The following is a 17,034-nucleotide window of genomic DNA, read 5'->3' as shown; positions in this document are numbered from 1 at the left end:
TTATCTTATCAATAAATTTGAGCAGAAAATCAGGGTGGCCATAATTTGATAGTTTGCACACTTACATTAGGATCGTTCTGTTCACTTGCCAGTTTGTGCAGGTTCAGAATGCATTGATTGACTTCTTTCTCAAGCTCCAGTGCATGCTCCATTGCCTCCAAGCCACTGCCCCACTCATCTTGGTAAGGTTTCTGAAAATAGAAGAAGCTTCAGACCATCCAGTAGCAGGCAGCCTGTATGACTGGTGCTCTATTAATTATTAATAAACAGGTTCCATCTCCATCACTGGCACAAAGTGCCTGCAGTGTGTAAGATTTATAAAATGCAAATTACCTGTGAAGGCTAAAGCTTCTCCCAACCTCTCTCACCAAGAATAACAATGCCAGATTATGCTGCCATTGCAGGCTCTCCTCCAACATGGAACGTTAAAAATTGAAGCAGAAAAGACCATTTTGGTCCCTTGTACCTGCTCTGTCATTCATTAAGAACGTGGCCAATCTTTTACCTCAACTCTACTTTCCTGCACTAATCCCATATTCCTTGACTCCTCATTATGCAAGAATCTCAGTCATGAATGGCCAAACCTTTATGTTATGACTGTGATCTCTGGACCTAAACACTCCAGCCAGGGGAAACATCATCATGACTCATGACTGTGTGGCCAGATTCTGCTCTAACTCCATTAACAAGTTTGCAGATGATAGCACCGTCATAGGCCGTATCTCAAACAGCGATGAGGCGGAGTACAGGAAGGAGATAGAGAGCTTAGTGGAATGGTGTCATGACAACAACCTTTCCCTTAGTGCCAACAAAACAAAAGAGCTGGTCATTGACTTCAGGAAAGGGGGCGGCGTACATGCACCTGTCTACATCAATGGTGCTGAGGTCGAGAGGGTTGAGAACTTCAAGTTCCTGGGAGTGAACATCACCAACAGCCTGTCCTGGTCAAATCACGTAGATGCCACAGCCAAGAAAGCTCACCAGTGCCTCTACTTCCTCGGGAGGCTGAAGAAATTTGGATTGTCCCCTTTGACTCTCACCAGCTTTTACTGATGCACCATAGAAAGCATCACGGCTTGCTCTGCCCAGGATCGCAAGAAACTGCAGAGAGTTGTGGACACAGCCCAGCGCACCACTGACACCAGCCTCCCCTCCTTGGACTCTGTCTTTACCTCTTGTTGTCTTGGCAAAGCAGCCAGCATAATCAAAGACCCCACCCACCCAGGACATTCTCTCTTCTCTCCTCTACCATCGGGTAGAAGATACAGGAGCCTGAGGGCACATACCAACAGACTTAAGGACAACTTCTACCCCACTGTGATAAGACTATTGAACGGTTCCCTTATACAATGAGATGGACTACGACTTCACAATCTAACTTGTTGTGACTTTGTACCTTATTGCACTGCACTTTCTTTGTAGCTGTGACACTTTACTCTGTACTGTTATTGTTTTTACCTGTACTACGTCAATGCACTCTGTACTAACTCAACGTAACTGCACTGTGTAATGAACTGATCTGTACGATCAGTATGCAAGACAAGTTTTTCACTGTGCCTCAGTACAAGTGACAATAATAAACCAATACCAGTACCAATACCAATACCTACATCCACTCTATCAAGCCCCATATGAACTTTCTATGTTTCATTGAAATTATCCCTTATGTTCTAAACTATAGAGTATAGGCCCAGTCTGCTTAAGCTCTCCTCAATAGATAACCATCTCGCCCATACCAGGAATTATACCAGTGAATCTGCATTAGACAGGGTTATCAGACCACAGAAAATCCCAGGTGAGGTCTCACCAGAGTTGATGTAATTCCAGGAAGAAATCATTACTGTTATCCTCAAACCCTCTTGCATGAAGCCCAATGAACTTTTTACCTTCCTATTTGTTTGCATTACCTGCACTTTGACTTCAGGGTTTCATTTGTAACGACATACAGGTCACTCTGAACACCAATGCTCTTAGTGGACTCACCATCACCTACTCAACCAGCAATAAAGGATGGACAATAAAGGATGGGCAATAAATTCTGGATTTTCTACTTACACCGTCATCCAGTAAAATTATTTTTATTTGAAAACAGGGGATAGTGAGAAAAGTGTCAAAGAGGATAGGGATACTTCTCTCCCACTAACCTTGATATCATACAGGATGATGCGGCCTCCACGTTGATTCTGAAACTTCATCAGCTTCTCAGCGTGCTTCTGTTCCTCAGCAGACTGTTCCAAGTAAAACTTGGCAAAGTTTCTCAAAGCAACATCACAACGATCGAAGTAGTATGACTGAAACAGGAACAAGCAATGTTGGTACCAGAAAATTAATGGGACGAGTCACATAAAGTCTTGTGGGTAAGTGCAGATTAGTGATGAGCAAGATTATGGACAACTCTTGACTCTCCACAACGCTTCCTTCATCCACAAGGCATGTTAGGAGCATGACGGCAAACTTTCCATCTGCCTGAATGAGTAGATCTACAACAGCAAGGAGCTCATAACAATCCTAGACAAAGCCTGTTTGACTGAACCCCAACATCACCCCAAATTTTTACACACTTCACCACATTGCATTGTACCATCTACTAGATTCAGCACAATAATCACAAAGGCACATCCCACAAGTGCAGCCTCTATCACCTTGGAGGACAAGGAGTATTGATGTTTGGCAATGGCATCAACTGTGTTCTCCTCCAAGTCAAACACCATCCTTACTTTGAAATATACCATTCAATTCCTCTTATCACTGGGTCTAAACCCAACAACGCCATGGGAGTGCTTTCGCTAGGACAGCCAGCAGTTAAATCACCATCACCTTCTCAAAGGCAATTAGGAATGAGCATTACATGTAAATCCTGCACCTGACAATCGTAGCTCCTGAATATCATACAGAACATCTTCAAAGTGCACACCACTCTGGCAAGGTCATAACTTGCCTTCCTTTCACAGTTACTTTGTTAAGATCCTAGGAATCCTAACCAACACTCCTGTGGATCTGCCAATGACCAGGACCCATAACCAGCTTCTCAGCACTGCTAAGGATAGTTTGCTGCAGCTCAAAGGTAGCACTCACCTGAGTCAAAAGGTTGTGGGTTTCAGTCCCACTCCAGACACTGACACTTTCAGTCCCAGTATTGCAGGAGCTGGCCATTATTGAAAATGCCATCTTTCAGATGAGATGCTAAATTAAGACCCATCTGCCTTCCCAGGTGGAGTTTTTTATTCACTTTCAGGATGTGGACAGCATTGACTAATGTTTATTGCACACCCTTAATTGTCACCTTTTTGGTAAACATGTTGGTTGTTGGTTAAGGAGTTCTAGGATTTGAACCCAGCAATGATGCAGGAACAGTGATACATTTCCAAGTCAGGACAGTGAGCTACTTGGAGGGGAAACTGCAATGGTGATGCTCCCATGTCTCTGTTGTTTGTGTCCTTCCCGGTGGCTGAGGTTTGAGAGTTGCTGTATAGTCCAGGCGAGTAACTGCAGTGCATTTTGTAGATGACACATGGTGTAGCTGTGATGAGATGGTGGTGGAGGGATTGAATGTTTAGAGCGGTGGATGGGGTGCCAACCAGTGTTGTTCTGGGTGGATACAAGCTTCTTGAATGATATGGGAGTACTCATCCAAGTTAGTGAAGCATATTCCATATGGTGAAAAAGCTTTGAGGTAGCAGGATATGAGTCACTTACTGCAGGATATCCAGCCAGTTGAATTGCTGGTCAAAGGTTACCTCCAAGATATTGATAGTGGAAAATTCAGCAAGTAATGCCATTATATGCCAAGGGTAGGTGCTTAGAATCTTTTGTTGGAGATGGCCATTGCCTGGCACTTTCGTGAAGAATCCAATTGGCACAATTTTGAGGAATATTGCTCCGTGTCCTGGCCAATATTCATTTTTCAACTAGGATTTCTAAAGCACATTCACACTATCAAGCTGCTATTACAAAGTTGTTAGTAGGAGCTCGTTACGCATAAATTGGCTAAACTGCTTCTTATATTACAAAAGCAAAGGGGAAAAAAACCATTAACTGTAATATGATTCAGGATTTCTTGATGTCGAGGTGCACCTCATTAATGGTGGAAATTCCCATGTAAGCTTTCACAACCTTCACACTAAATAAACTTCAATCCTCTTGCCACTGAAAGCTGAGATGTGACCCCATAGGTTGTAATAATTTTTATATGTAGAATGAATTATGCACAGGACGAAGGTTCTCAAAACAACTTTGTTGGGTTTATCTCAATCTCATATCTGAATAATAACACATTATGTTTGTTTAAAACTGGTAATTTCAGACATCTTCTAGTTCTGTAATTGGTCAACTCTAAAATGTTAACTTTTTCTCTCTCTAAGGATGATATCCAAACTTCTGTGTACATTACATCTGTTTTTAGTTTAGGTGTCCAGCAAACATCGTATTTGCTTCTGTCTTATATTCATCCTATTCCTTTTTTGCAAAGATAGCTAGTGAATTTGGCCTCAACCTTATCTGAGAATCCTCTGTTGTTAATCGTTTCTAATCTTCAGCTTCATCAAAAAACATTTTATTTGAAACGAATGCCCCATTATGTGCAACTTCTAAACTGATTTCTTTTTGCATTTGTAAAGTCTGCTGGATTGCAGTGGAATGGGTTGAATATACTGATTGTTAATTGGTTTGGTGAGTTTGTGAAGGGGTGGCTAAGATTGTACAGTTCATGGAGTCATACAACACAGAAGCATGCCTTTTGGCCCACCTGAGTCTACGCCGACCTTCAAGCACCACACTAATCCCATTTTATTCTCCCCATAGATTCTGACACTTAACTACGCACTAGGGGCAATTTACGTAGGTCAACTAACTCACCAACCCATATATCTTTGGCACTCGGGAAGAAACCGCAGCCCTCAGGGGAAACCCATTGGTTATAGGGAGAATGGGCAAACTCCACACAGACAGCACCGGAGGTGCTACTGGAGTTGTGAAGCTACATGAAGAGGGATTGAACCCGGGTTGTTGCAACTGTGAGACACTATGGCAGCCAAATTGTATGGATTGATAGAATGGATTTGAGAGGCAATGTGTTGAATTATAAGGAGCGACATTTGGATTATGAGAGCAGATACAAAGCACTTCTCTACTGGGATTAGGAAATGTGTTTGTCTTCTCCTGGAATCACTGAGGCTGTATGAAAAGATATGATGGCCTGTGAAGGGATGAGCGACGCTATTCAGCCCTCATGCCTGCTTCACCATTCAATAAGATCATGGTTAATGCTTTACCTCAGTGACACTTTCCTGGACTAACTCACCCCTGGTGGCAATGCCTGAATATGCTTGATTGTATACAGAGTGCTGGATTGTCTGCTAGCACAGTGGGCAAGTTTGTGCTGGATTCTATGGGATATATACACTCTGCTGGAATCAAAAGAGCCAGGTTCTAAGACTTTTACATTGGGTCTTTAAGTGATACTAAGGATATCCTATTTCTTTCTCCTGCTGCTTCCAGGGAGTGGGTTATAGTATGTGGGATATGCTGGATTTTCCTGCCGGTATGTAGAGGTTTTCCTACTGGGATATATTTTATGTTGCTGGATTTTGTTGTGTGTGGAATGTGCTCAGTCTCCTTGCTGGGGCATGCCAGATCTTGTTATTGGGATGTGCTGTTTCCACGTTGGGCCTCTCTACTGGAATGGACTTGTTCTCCCCGCTGGTATAACCCAGGAAATGTGTTAAGACTATGAGGTCAGGTTCTCCCTGCCGGGTGTCCGCGTAGGGGTGTGCAATCTCGCTACTGGGGTGCCAGCCTGTCTTCTCTCTCTCACCATAGACAGGTACACGTAAAAGGCGCGGAGCTCCTGGTTAATCTGCTTGTTAATCGCCTCCTCGCATTCCCTTGAGTAGTTCTGGCGCCCCAGGTTCTTGTCACCCCGCCCGCCTTGAGCTGCTCTCCGGAGCTGCCCCCGCCCCCCAGCGAACAGCGGCGGGCCCACCCTGCCCTTGAGGCGGCAGAGCAAGCCGCGGCTCAGCTGCAAGCCGACCACCACCGCCGGCCACACTCCCCGCAAACTCCCCATGGAGTCGCCGACGACAGCGAAAGCGCACCCGACGCCACCCACCGCCCTCCCGCCGCCTCAAACGGCGATCTCTGATTGGTCAGCCGTTGCTGGCGGGCACCATGTTTGGAGGGTCGCGGGGGGATGGAACCTGCGGCGGCCATGTTGAGAGAGGCGGTCGGTTCTGTTCCCGCCCCGAGCGCCATTTTGGTCCAGCTGCAGCTTCTCGACCCGAAACGTCGACTGTCTGTTTGCCTCCACAGATGCTGCTCGACGTGCTGAGTTCCTCCAGCATTTTAGGTTTTTTTTTCTTGCTCCTGCTGCCAGCATCTGCACTCTCTCGTGCCTCCATTTTAGCAGTGGCGCTTGGCTCCAGCCTCGGGAACACAGTGCAGGGTCGCCATTTTGAGTGTGACATCTCCCCTCGAAGCTCTAGGTTGAAGCAGTGAATTAAAACGTTTGCACTTTTCTAATCAACATAAAACTAGCTATGAAGGGGAAATCTACGACAGAAAATAAACCTGAATTCACCTCAGAATTTAAAAGGAGCACTTGGAAAGTTTGAGCAGTAAGACAACACCTGAAGGGGGGAACTGGTGAAGCAGTGCCTCAGGTGGCAGGATCCAGGCTGTAGATGTCAACCCTCCAAGGCTGCTCTGGAGAACCCACCAAATGAAGATTAATATCAAATAATTGTCGAGGAGAGTCTTATGGAATGAAGCCATTCAGTCCAGCCAGTCTGTGCCAGATCTTTCCATTTAGTTTCGTCGTGGACTCTCACCATTTCCCTTTAGTTTGATTCTGTATAAATTGTTTATTCAATTTGCTTTTGAAGGCCACTGTTGAATCTCTTTCCACAGGCCTACAATGCGTAACCCTGATTTGAACCACTCATTTTATGGAATGATTATTTATTTCCCCAGGTTGCCGCTTGTTTTGTCATATTCTTTAAATCAGCATCCAGTGATGGTTCTTACTCATATGCCAAAGGGAAAGGCTGAATTCAGGGCAGCTGCAAAAGACCACTGTAAACTGTGACTTACAAACCCTTCGTGTGTGATTAATTAGACTGTTCCACCATGTAAGGCCTTTAATTACCACAACCAAAGTCCTGGCATGTTCAGAACTATACACAGTCCTAAGGAGGAAATGTACATTCTTTGGAAGTAAGCATACTGTTTATTACTGGAAACGTAGCAATAAAAACAATGTTACACCTAGGAACCTTAATTCTGAACCCAAGGGAAGCTACTGGTCCTCCATGCCCTTGTACCACTGGCTCCATTTATGTTACTGATTCTTCAGCTGTTGGAAACACTTTCACAGAAGCACAGAATGATTGCAAAAGGAAGCCATTCAACCCATTAAGTATATACCAGCTCCACTACCACCCCACACAGTGCAGTCCACATCCTAAAGGCCTGCTGTGTAATAAAAAAGTTTATCTTCATATTAGGACTGAAACCAGAAATTGCAGAAAATACTCAGGAGGTCAAGTAATATTAGTGGAGAGAGAAAGACTGTTAATATTTCAAGCTGATAACCATCATTGGAAACTCTTGTAACATCTGTTCCAACTCCAGCTTCTGTCTCTCCACATAACTGAATCTTTCATCCCTGGAATCATTTATGATAATGAAATTTGTCTCTGCTTACTGTGTCAAATACTCTTATTGATTTTTGCAACCTATCATATTTTACCTGGAGTCTTTGGTAATTATGAAAACTGATAGGATTCTAGAAGATGGAATTGGTTTATTATTGTCACTTGTACCAAGGTACAGTGAAAAACTTGTCTTGCATACCATTCATACAAATCAATTCATTACACAGTGCATTGAGGTAGTACAAGATAAAACAATACAGAATGCAGAGTAAAGTGTCACAGCTACAGAGAAAGTGCAGGGCAGGTAGGCAATCAGGTGCAAGGCCATAAGGAGGTAAATTGTGAGGTCAAGAGTCCACCTTATCGTACTAGGGAGCCATTAAATAGTCTTATAACGGTTGGAAGCTGTCTTTGAGCCTGGTGATATGTGCTTTCAGGCTTTTGTATCTTTTGCCTGATGGGAGAGGGGAGAAGAGAGAATGTCTGGGGTGGGTGAGGTCTTTGATTACGCTGGCTGCTTTACCAAAGCAGCGAGGTGTAGGCAGAGTCCATAGAGGGGAGGCTGGTTTCCGTGATGTGCTGAGCTGTGTCCATAACTCTGCAGTTTCTTGCAGTCATGTGCAGAGCAGTTGCCATAGCAGGCTGTGATGTATCCAGATAGGATGCTTTCTATGGTGTATCGATAAAAATTGGTGTGTCAAAGGGGACATGGCAAATTTCTGTAGAAGAGGAAGTAGAGGCGCTGGTGAGCTTTCTCGGTCATGGTGTCTTTCTGGTTGGACCAAGACAGGGTATTGGTGATGTTCACTCATAAGAACTTAAAGCTCTCAATCTTCTCAACCTCAGCACTTTTGATGTCGACAGGAGTATGTGCACTGCCCCCCTTCCTGAAGTCAATGACTAACTCTTTTGCTGACATTGAGGGAAAGGTTGTTGTCATGACAGTATATTATGAATCATTGTTGGTGGACTTGTCCATCTCCCCCAGAGCCATGTGTGCCTAGCCAGCTGGAGGCCTGTGTGCCACATTGGAGCCTGAATAGTCTCAATGCTAGTTAACTGTAGGTATGAATTTATAACCTCAGCTTCACCTGTTTCTCATTACTGAAGCCCCTCACCATTGGGACCATTCCTCTGCATTTTCTCAAAGGTCTTGACCTTCTCTCTAAAGTGCAGTGTTCAGAATTAAAGCACGGAAGTACAAAGGGACTTGGGGGTACTCGTGCAGGATACCGTAAAGGTTAACCACCAGGTCGGATCGGTGGTAAAGTGAATGCTATGTTGGCATTCATTTCGAGAGGTATAGTGTATAAAAGTAAGGAAGTGTTGATGAGGCTCTACGGAGCACTAGTGAGGCCTCATTTGGAATATTGTGCGCAGTTTTGGGCCCCACATCTTAGGAAGGATGTGTTGACGTCGGAGAGGGTTCAGAGGAGATTTACGAGGATGATTCCAGGAATGAAATGGCTTACGTATGAGGAGCGTTTGTCGGCTCTTGGACTGTACTCACTGGAGTACAGAAGAATGAGAGGGGACCTCATGGCGACATTTAAAATATTGATAGGAAAGGACAGAGTAAATGTGGCTAGGCTGTTTCCCTTGGTGGGTGAGTCCAGGACCAGAGGGCACAATCTTAGAATTAGAGGGTACAGTTTCAAAACAGAAATGAGGAAAAATTTCTTTAGCCAGAAGGTGGTGAATTTGTGGAACTCCTTGCCACGTACAGCAGTGGAGGCCAGATCAGTGGGGGCATTCAAGGAGGAGATAGATAGATATCTAAATAGTCAGGATATCAAGGGATATGGGGATAAGGCCGGAAATTGGGATTAGAATCGTTTTTTTTCTTCCCCCATTCCCCATTTCTCATTTCTATTTCCCTTTCCTTGGAGCAGACTCGATGGGCCGAATGGCCTGCTTCTGCTCCCTTGTCTTGTGATCTTGTGATAATACTCCAGTATGTCACACAGGCTGCTTGATGAATTCTAGATACTGCTGCAAGCAACACAGCTAAATGAAACACAGGGACGTTGAAAACAAACTCACAATATATTTAAATTAGAATTATATAATTAGGCCAGCATTAAAGGAGACTATTTGGCCCATCCAGCACATTGTTATATAAACGAGTCCTAATCCTTTGAATGATTTACTATTGGTAGAGATATTGGAGATCTCGCTAAAGGCTTTTCTATAAGGTGCTTGTTCATTTTTCAGGATGTGTGCATCAGAGGTGCAGTATTTATGGCCAATCCCTAATTGCCCATGAGGAGATACAACTTCTTGAACTGCTGCAGGCTTTTTGGCGAAGGTGTTCCCATAATGCCATTACTTGAACCCAGCAAGCAGCAATATATTTACAAGTCAGCATGGTGTACGATGGAAGGGAACCTGCAGCTGTCTCCCTTGGGTTCCCTTTAGTGGTGATCCTATTTGAAAGTCAGAGTTGAGTTTATTGTCATAGGCACAAGTACATGTGTGCACGGATGCAATGAAAAACTTACTTGCAGCATCACAGGCACATAGCATTAGACACATAACATTCACAAGAAAAACATAAATTGAACATAAATCAAATTAAATTATACAAGAAAGAACACAATCAGAACAACAACAAAGTACATTGAAGTGTCTATTTGCCCACTATCCTTGTTCTTGCTGGTAGGGCTCATGAGTAACTGTAGTGCATTTGTAGTTTTGACATATTAAAGCCTTTCTCTGATGATGGTGAAGAGAATGAATGTTTAGGGAGGTGGACTGAGTGCGGTAGTCAAGTCTTCAGCAAGAATATATTTTAACTAAACCAATATTTAAGGGAGGCATTAGCTGAATTATAAAGGCTGACACATATAACATTGACCAAATTTAATTTCGTTAATTCCTGTGAGGACCCAAAGGACCCTCTGATGAACTTTTAAAACAAAGCTGTGAGCTGAAGGATGTGTTGAATTTAATTACTTTCTTTCTTTTCCTGTCCCCTGTCTACATACTCAAAACAAAACTACAGAAAAGTGACAATTTTTGCTCCACCAACTCTGGATTCTTTCCCAAAAATCTTTAGAAATGCTAGCACGTCATTGGTGGAGCAAAATACATGCATCATCATAGAATCTATGACTATGTGAGCTCTTCAAAAGACCAATAAACCCAAGCTTTTCTAATCAAAACACCTTTGTGTAGTAATGGTAAAATAGCAGAGTAAGACATTTCCTTAAGGACCATGAAGTGGTTAACTCATGGATTTATAACAAACAGGATTAAGGTGGTACGACCAAAGGAGTGGGGGTTGGGTAGAGAAATTGGTTGCATGCAGAAGGATATGCTGAGACACAATATCTTTCCTCATATGGAGTCTAATTGCTGATCTGTGATCTATTGAATTGTATTAAGACAAATGTGAAGGTGACACATATGGCAATACACTTTGAGCTAAATTATCATGAATTTAAGGCCTGGTGGATACTTGACAAACAGGAATTTACACCCTGTGGCTAAGGGGTCGGGGTTGGCGAATTAGTTACTCAAATCGGAGAACAAAGGGGACCATAGGGAGACCGCTGAAACTAGCTTGTGAATTTAGTCACAACAGAACAGCCACTCAGCTACAAAGGAACCACACTTATTAAGGTGACCAGAAGATGTTGGTGGATTGACCACTGAGACACAGGCTGCAGTCAGGAAGGGGTAGTCTGCTTGGTCATTGAATTGTTAACGGATTATGACTGAGATGGCCATGAGTACATGAAATTATGGTTTAGAGGGTGAAGTGTCAGCCACGGGCAGAAACATGGCAGATGGAGTACAATGTGGGCATGTGTGATAGGAAGAATAGATAACCAAGTAAATGGAGAGCAACTAATAAACATTGCTGGTCAGAGAGAATTGAGTGTCCTGCAACATGAATCACAGAAAGACGCAGACAGAAGAGACTGCAGATGCTGGAATCTGGAGCAAAATGACCTGCTGGAGGAACTTGGCGGGTCAAGCAGCATCTGTGGAGGGAAATGGACAGTCAGTGTCTTGGGTCAAGACCCTTCATCTGGACTGGAAAGGTGTGAGAGCACTGGAGAGGGTGCATAGGAATTCACCAGGATGTTGCCTGGGATGGACCTTTCAGTTATGAGGAGAGATTGGAGAGATTGTTTTCCCTGGAGCAGAAGAGATTAAGATCCGGCCACTGTCTGTAAGGAGTTTGTACGTTCTCCCCGTGTCTGCGTGGGTTTCCTCCGGGTGCTCCGGTTTCCTCCCACATTCCAAAGACGTAGGGGTTCGGAAGTTGTGGGCATGCTATCTTGGAGCTGGAAGCGTCGCGACACTTGCGGGCTGCCCCCAGAATATTCCATGCAAAAAAGATGCATTTCACTCTGTGTTTTGATGTACATGTGACTAATAAAGAAATCTTAAGGGGAGACGTGATTGGGGTATATAAAACTATGAGGGGTAGGCTACTGGAACTTATTGCCCATATCAGAGATAGATAAAACTAGAACACGCAGATTTAAGTTAAGGGGTAAGAGATTTAGAGGGGATCTGAGGGGGACCTTTTTTGCCCAGAATGTGATGAGTACCTGGAAAACACTGCCTGAGAGAGTAGTAGAAGCAGAGTCACTGACAACATTTATGAAGTGTCTAGATGAGCACATGAATCACCCAGGCATAGTGGGCTAAATGATGGAAAATGGGATTAAAACAGATGGGTGCCCTCTGGTCAGCGTGGATATGGTCAGCCAAATGGCCTGCTTCCCTGCTGTATGACCCTATGACTCTAAAGTGAACTTGAAGGTACAGCAAGCAATTAAGAAGTCAAATGGCAAATTAGCACATTGGAAGGAAGTTGAAGATTAAAGTGAGGAAGCGTTGCTAAAACTGTGCAGGCTTTTCTGAGACCACACCTGGAGAACTGCGTATGGTTTTGGTCTCCTTATCTCCAGAGATATTACTTGCCTCAGAAGAATTGCAACAAGATTTACTGGACTGATCCCTGTGATGGGAATGCTGTTTTCCTGGGGAAATATTGATTGGATTGGAGCTAAACTCTCCGGAGTTTAGAAGAATAAGTGTTCTAATTGAATCATACAGGATCTTGGCAGGGTGAATACAGAGTTAGTTTCCCTATGCAGGAGACTCTAGGTGGCAAAGTCATAGCATTAGGCTTGGATACTTAGATTGTCAGGAGGATCTTCATAATTGAGAGGTTTGTGACAGAGGGTAATGAATGCTCTGTCATTAAATATGTGAAAGGTTGAGATTTACAGATTTTAGTGGAATTAAGGGGTATGAGGATTGAACAGTAAAGCAGAGTTGAAACAGGATTAGTCTTGAATTATCAAATGAAGGAAGAGGCTCGCTGGGTCAAGTGGCTGGTTGCTGCTCTGATTATGTTTTTTATGTTCTTAATGTCAAAAATACTATTGAGATACCAAACAGTTGGTCTATCATCCATTTGACAGATTCCATCAAAAATAATTTCTAGCCTAATTTTCCCCCTTGTGATAAGAATGTAAACCTTTGAGTTTCTGCACAAGGAGGCATCCTGTGGAACTAATAAAAAATGACAGTTCCAGCATATAACACGCAGACTTGTCAATCTGATCATTCCCTGCAATGCTTTCACCCCTTCTCTCCTCTCTGTTAGCAACGGAATGAAAGCATTTTATTAGTTGAAGTGACTGTCAGTCACAGAGCATACTTCAACTTGAAATTCAAGCTGTTCCTAAGCCGTATAAATACAGATACGTCTATGTATTGCTTGTGGACAGCTGTCTGTGGATGCCCTCTCTACGGACATTCATTAGCTTTTATATCATCTGGTTTACCTTTAACATCAGGTATTTCACTGCATAAAGAAACCACATCAAAATGGACCATACCATACGCCTAAACCATCACAAGGATACTGAGACTGGTATCAACCGCCTGATCAACATGGAGCTCTATGCCTCCTATTTTTACCTCTCCATTGTAAGTTCAGAACCTGAGCAAATCTCTTCCTTGATATTTATTAGTGTAATAACACATTCATTTGGTTCTATTGTACAATGAAGCATTGTTGTCTTGCAGGATAACATTTTTATTATTGACTGGATTTAGTTTAAGTATGGAAAATAATTATTTTCTAATCCTTTTCATTTGGTAACTGGTTATTTTTTAATCATTTATGGGATTTGCTTCAGTGGTGTGGCTGGCATTTATTTTATCCCAACTGCCTTTGAGTTGAGCAGCTTGCTAGGCCAATTCAGAAGGCATTAAGACTCAATCTCTATGCTATTAGACATGTACAGGCAAGGTAAAGTTTGCAGATTTGCTTCCTCATTAGTGAACCATTTGGATTTTTGCACCAATTTCATAGCTTTATGTCACCATTCTTGGCACGTGTTTGTATTCCTTTTTTGCTATCTTTGCAGGCGTATTACTTTGACCGAAGCGATGTTGCGCTTGAAAACTTCATGAAGTTCTTCAAGAAGCAGTCATGCAAGGAACATGAACAAGCTGAGAGACTGATGAAATTCCAGAATCAGCGAGCAGGCAAAATTGAACTTCAAGATATCAAGGTTAGAATGTTGAAGACAACAATTTGAAATGTGTTTTCATTATAGAATTAGCGTTGTACCCTGAGTATTAGTAAATAATTTATAAAGCAAGCTTATGCTGTTTTTACCAGCAACCTCTGCAAATTTACTTCTCCCATCCATAGCCCATCCCTGGAAAAAAAAACTGCCTGGATAAGTGGATAAGTGAGGTAGATGTCAATTTAATAATGTAATAAGGTCACACAACATCCTGTGAATTTCATGCTATCTTTGTGTATAAATCTGAGCCAAATGAGAATCGCTGCATTATTTCTCTTTAGAAGCCAGACCAGGGCTGGGACAGTGGTTTGCAGGCAATGCAATGTGCTCTGCAGTTGGAGAAGAATATTAATCAACATCTTCTGGAGTTATACAAGTTGTCCCAGGATAGAAATGACCCTCATGTAAGTATCCAAACAAAAAACAAATTGAAGTCTAAGATTTTTTTGAGATTTAACATGCATATGGAACAAAGGATGTCAGTGAAAAGGTATTTAGATTTTTATGCAAAGTTGACATTGCCACCATCTTTGATAACTTTGTTATAAAGGATTATCAAGGGTTCAAAGTTCTTCAGATTTTTGGTGTGGGATTTTTGTTTTAAGTTCAGCCCAATAACCTTTGCAATACAGGAGTGCACAGAAGACTAACACATTTACTATGTTCTTAAATTTCATCTCAACTTGATGTTTGAATTCATTCCAGTTGGTTAAATATGTAATTTGACCATTTAATGATGTGAGCAATGGAAAATGTACCCATTTTGTGAAATAACACAATTCACTGACCAATTATGGCTTAATTCGTGGTGGCGATGACATGTTGAAACACCAGAGTTTTCACAGATGTCTGTTCATTGATGGATGCAGGAGATTATGTCTCTTGGTTGAGTAGGCTGAGCCTATAAGTAGAATAAACCTATATTCTCTGGAAAATAGGATGCAGATAACCTCAATGGAATATGTAAATTTCTCAGAAGACTTGACAGGTTAACATGAGATTTTTTTTTCCCTAGCTTGGACTAAAGTTTATGCTCTTAGAATAATGCTTCAGTTGTTTAGGAGTGAGATGAGAAGAAATTTTTTCACTTTGAGTGTTACTATTCTTTGGAAATTTGTACCCCCGAACATTATAGATGTTTATCCAATGTACATTCAGTTTGGAAATGTATAGATTTTTGATCAGTAAGGGGATTAAAGGAAAATGTGTACAAGGCTAGAAAGTGGAGTTGACATTAAAGATCAGTCACAATCTTGAATAGTGGAGTTACCTGGAGTTATGGCTATTTCAAATCTTAATTATGTTTTACAATAGGAACAAACTTGTACAACCTCAAATAGAAGATGCTGCAAAGTTCAGCAGGTCAGGCAGCATGTAGAGAGAGAGCGTTGACTTTTCAGGTCCTTGTCCTTTTATCAAAATCTGATCTGATGAATTAACTCTCCAGAGATTCTGCCTCACCTGCTTAGTATATCTAGCATTTTCATTTTTTCCCCACATTTCCAGATCTGTTGTTCTTTTGCTTTTCAATATACCATCTCGAAGTGATTTATGCCTGACAATTGGCTTCTAAGTTGTCAGTATTTTATTCACACTAAACAGCTTCTAATTTCATTTTCTTTCAGTTGTGTGAGTTTCTGGAAATTCATTATTTGGGAAAACAAGTCAAGACCATCAAGAATCTTGGGGACCACATTACAAACTTGCATCGTCTTGGTGCTCCCCAGAATGAAATGGCTGAATACCTATTCGACAAGCACACATTGGGGAAAGAATAGTTAATGCAACATCAGGACTACATCTACTGTATATACAACAATATCCTTTCACAAACATTCTGTACCATCCACCCCACTCCATGCTGAACAAATGTTGAGCACCACTAGAATTTTCAAACTATTCACATCTGTAGGAAAACTTCACACTTACCACAACTTTAGTTTAGGCTTGTCACTGATTAACGCTTTCATTGACTAATTCTTAGAATTTGACAGCAGGACTGAAAAAAATTCATGGAACCTAACTGAATGAATAGGTGAGATCAATATATCAATACAAGATATTTTGCCAAAGAATATGAATCAGTTAAGAACATAAGAAATGAGGCGACAAAGAAGTCCTTAGCACCTGATGTGCAATTCAATAAGGTTATGGCTGATCTTTTAGGGATTTTTCAGTTTTTAATGAAGTTTCACTGAATTCGTCACTTTTAATAAATTAATGGCATTTAATTTTTTGCTAATTTTAGTACATCCTATAATTTTTTTCTGGGCATTTATTTTTGCAAAATAGCTCCCGTGGTAAAAATATATAGATGCCAATGTTACTATAAAGAGATTGTTCTATTTACTAGTTTCAAACTTTTTCTTCTTATTCCCTTAATTTCAACCCAATTTTAACTTTGGAAAATAAATCCTTATGAAATATTGGGAGAAAAATCATTGTGAAAATGAAAACCAAAAAAAGTGCAGAACACTTCTGATCTTCTAGCTCAGCTCCACTTTCCTGAATAATCTTCATGTTCCTTTACTGTCCTGAAATCTATCATTGTCTAATCTTGAATGTGTACTGTGACAAAGCATCCATGGTTCTAGGAAAATCGAGGAGATGCATGCCTCACTTCCAACCTGACCCGATTGCTTGAATATGATATAGGTAGAGCTGCTGCATCCCAACTGACCCTCTACATAATTACCTACACATACAAATACAATAGTTTATTCAGATTTTCCTGGTTTTATGCAAAAGTAGCATTTATATTTCTTAAAATAAAGATTGTTACGGAACTGTGAAAATGATAGCATTAAAACACATTCAGA

At 41.8% G+C, this 17,034-nt stretch overlaps 2 protein-coding genes across 4 annotated transcripts in view; one reads left to right on the top strand and one right to left on the bottom strand.

Moving 5' to 3' along the window:
- Positions 1 to 6,566, bottom strand: part of LOC127585440 (ferritin heavy chain-like) — a 19,048-nt gene extending 12,482 nt beyond the window's left edge. Inside the window, exons 1-3 of one of the 3 annotated variants that reach the window (XM_052042867.1) lie at positions 6,195 to 6,566; positions 2,145 to 2,291; positions 66 to 191 (exon numbers count right to left, since the gene is read on the bottom strand). In XM_052042867.1, the coding sequence (XP_051898827.1) occupies positions 66 to 191; positions 2,145 to 2,291; positions 6,195 to 6,461 (540 nt within the window). In that variant the 5' untranslated portion in view covers positions 6,462 to 6,566. Of the gene's footprint in view, positions 1 to 65; positions 192 to 2,144; positions 2,292 to 3,075; positions 3,509 to 5,812; positions 6,156 to 6,194 lie in introns of those variants that run through there. The other 2 variants (XM_052042869.1, XM_052042870.1) reach the window with 2 other exon arrangements.
- LOC127585444 (ferritin, heavy subunit-like) lies at positions 5,681 to 17,034 on the top strand. Its single transcript, XM_052042878.1, has 5 exons — positions 5,681 to 5,821; positions 13,475 to 13,607; positions 14,051 to 14,197; positions 14,497 to 14,619; positions 15,841 to 17,034. The coding sequence occupies exons 2-5, from the start codon at positions 13,506 to 13,508 to the stop codon at positions 15,991 to 15,993; spliced, it is 525 nt and encodes a 174-aa protein (XP_051898838.1). The 5' UTR covers positions 5,681 to 5,821; positions 13,475 to 13,505; the 3' UTR covers positions 15,994 to 17,034.

This window comes from Pristis pectinata, chromosome 33 (assembly GCF_009764475.1).
Source record: "Pristis pectinata isolate sPriPec2 chromosome 33, sPriPec2.1.pri, whole genome shotgun sequence".
Taxonomy (NCBI): Eukaryota; Metazoa; Chordata; class Chondrichthyes; order Rhinopristiformes; family Pristidae; genus Pristis; species Pristis pectinata.
The sequence above is the reverse complement of the archived record's forward strand: the minus strand, read 5'-3'. Positions and strand labels throughout refer to the sequence as shown.

Bases quoted from the DNA above. Each gene is read 5' to 3' on its own strand.
- LOC127585444 (XM_052042878.1), top strand. From the start codon at position 13,506: ATGGACCATACCATACGCCTAAACCATCACAAGGATACTGAGACTGGT. The intron at 14,198-14,496 runs GTTAGAATGTTG...ATTTCTCTTTAG, and splicing joins TTGAACTTCAAGATATCAAG to AAGCCAGACCAGGGCTGGGA. The intron at 14,620-15,840 runs GTAAGTATCCAA...ATTTTCTTTCAG, and splicing joins AGGATAGAAATGACCCTCAT to TTGTGTGAGTTTCTGGAAAT.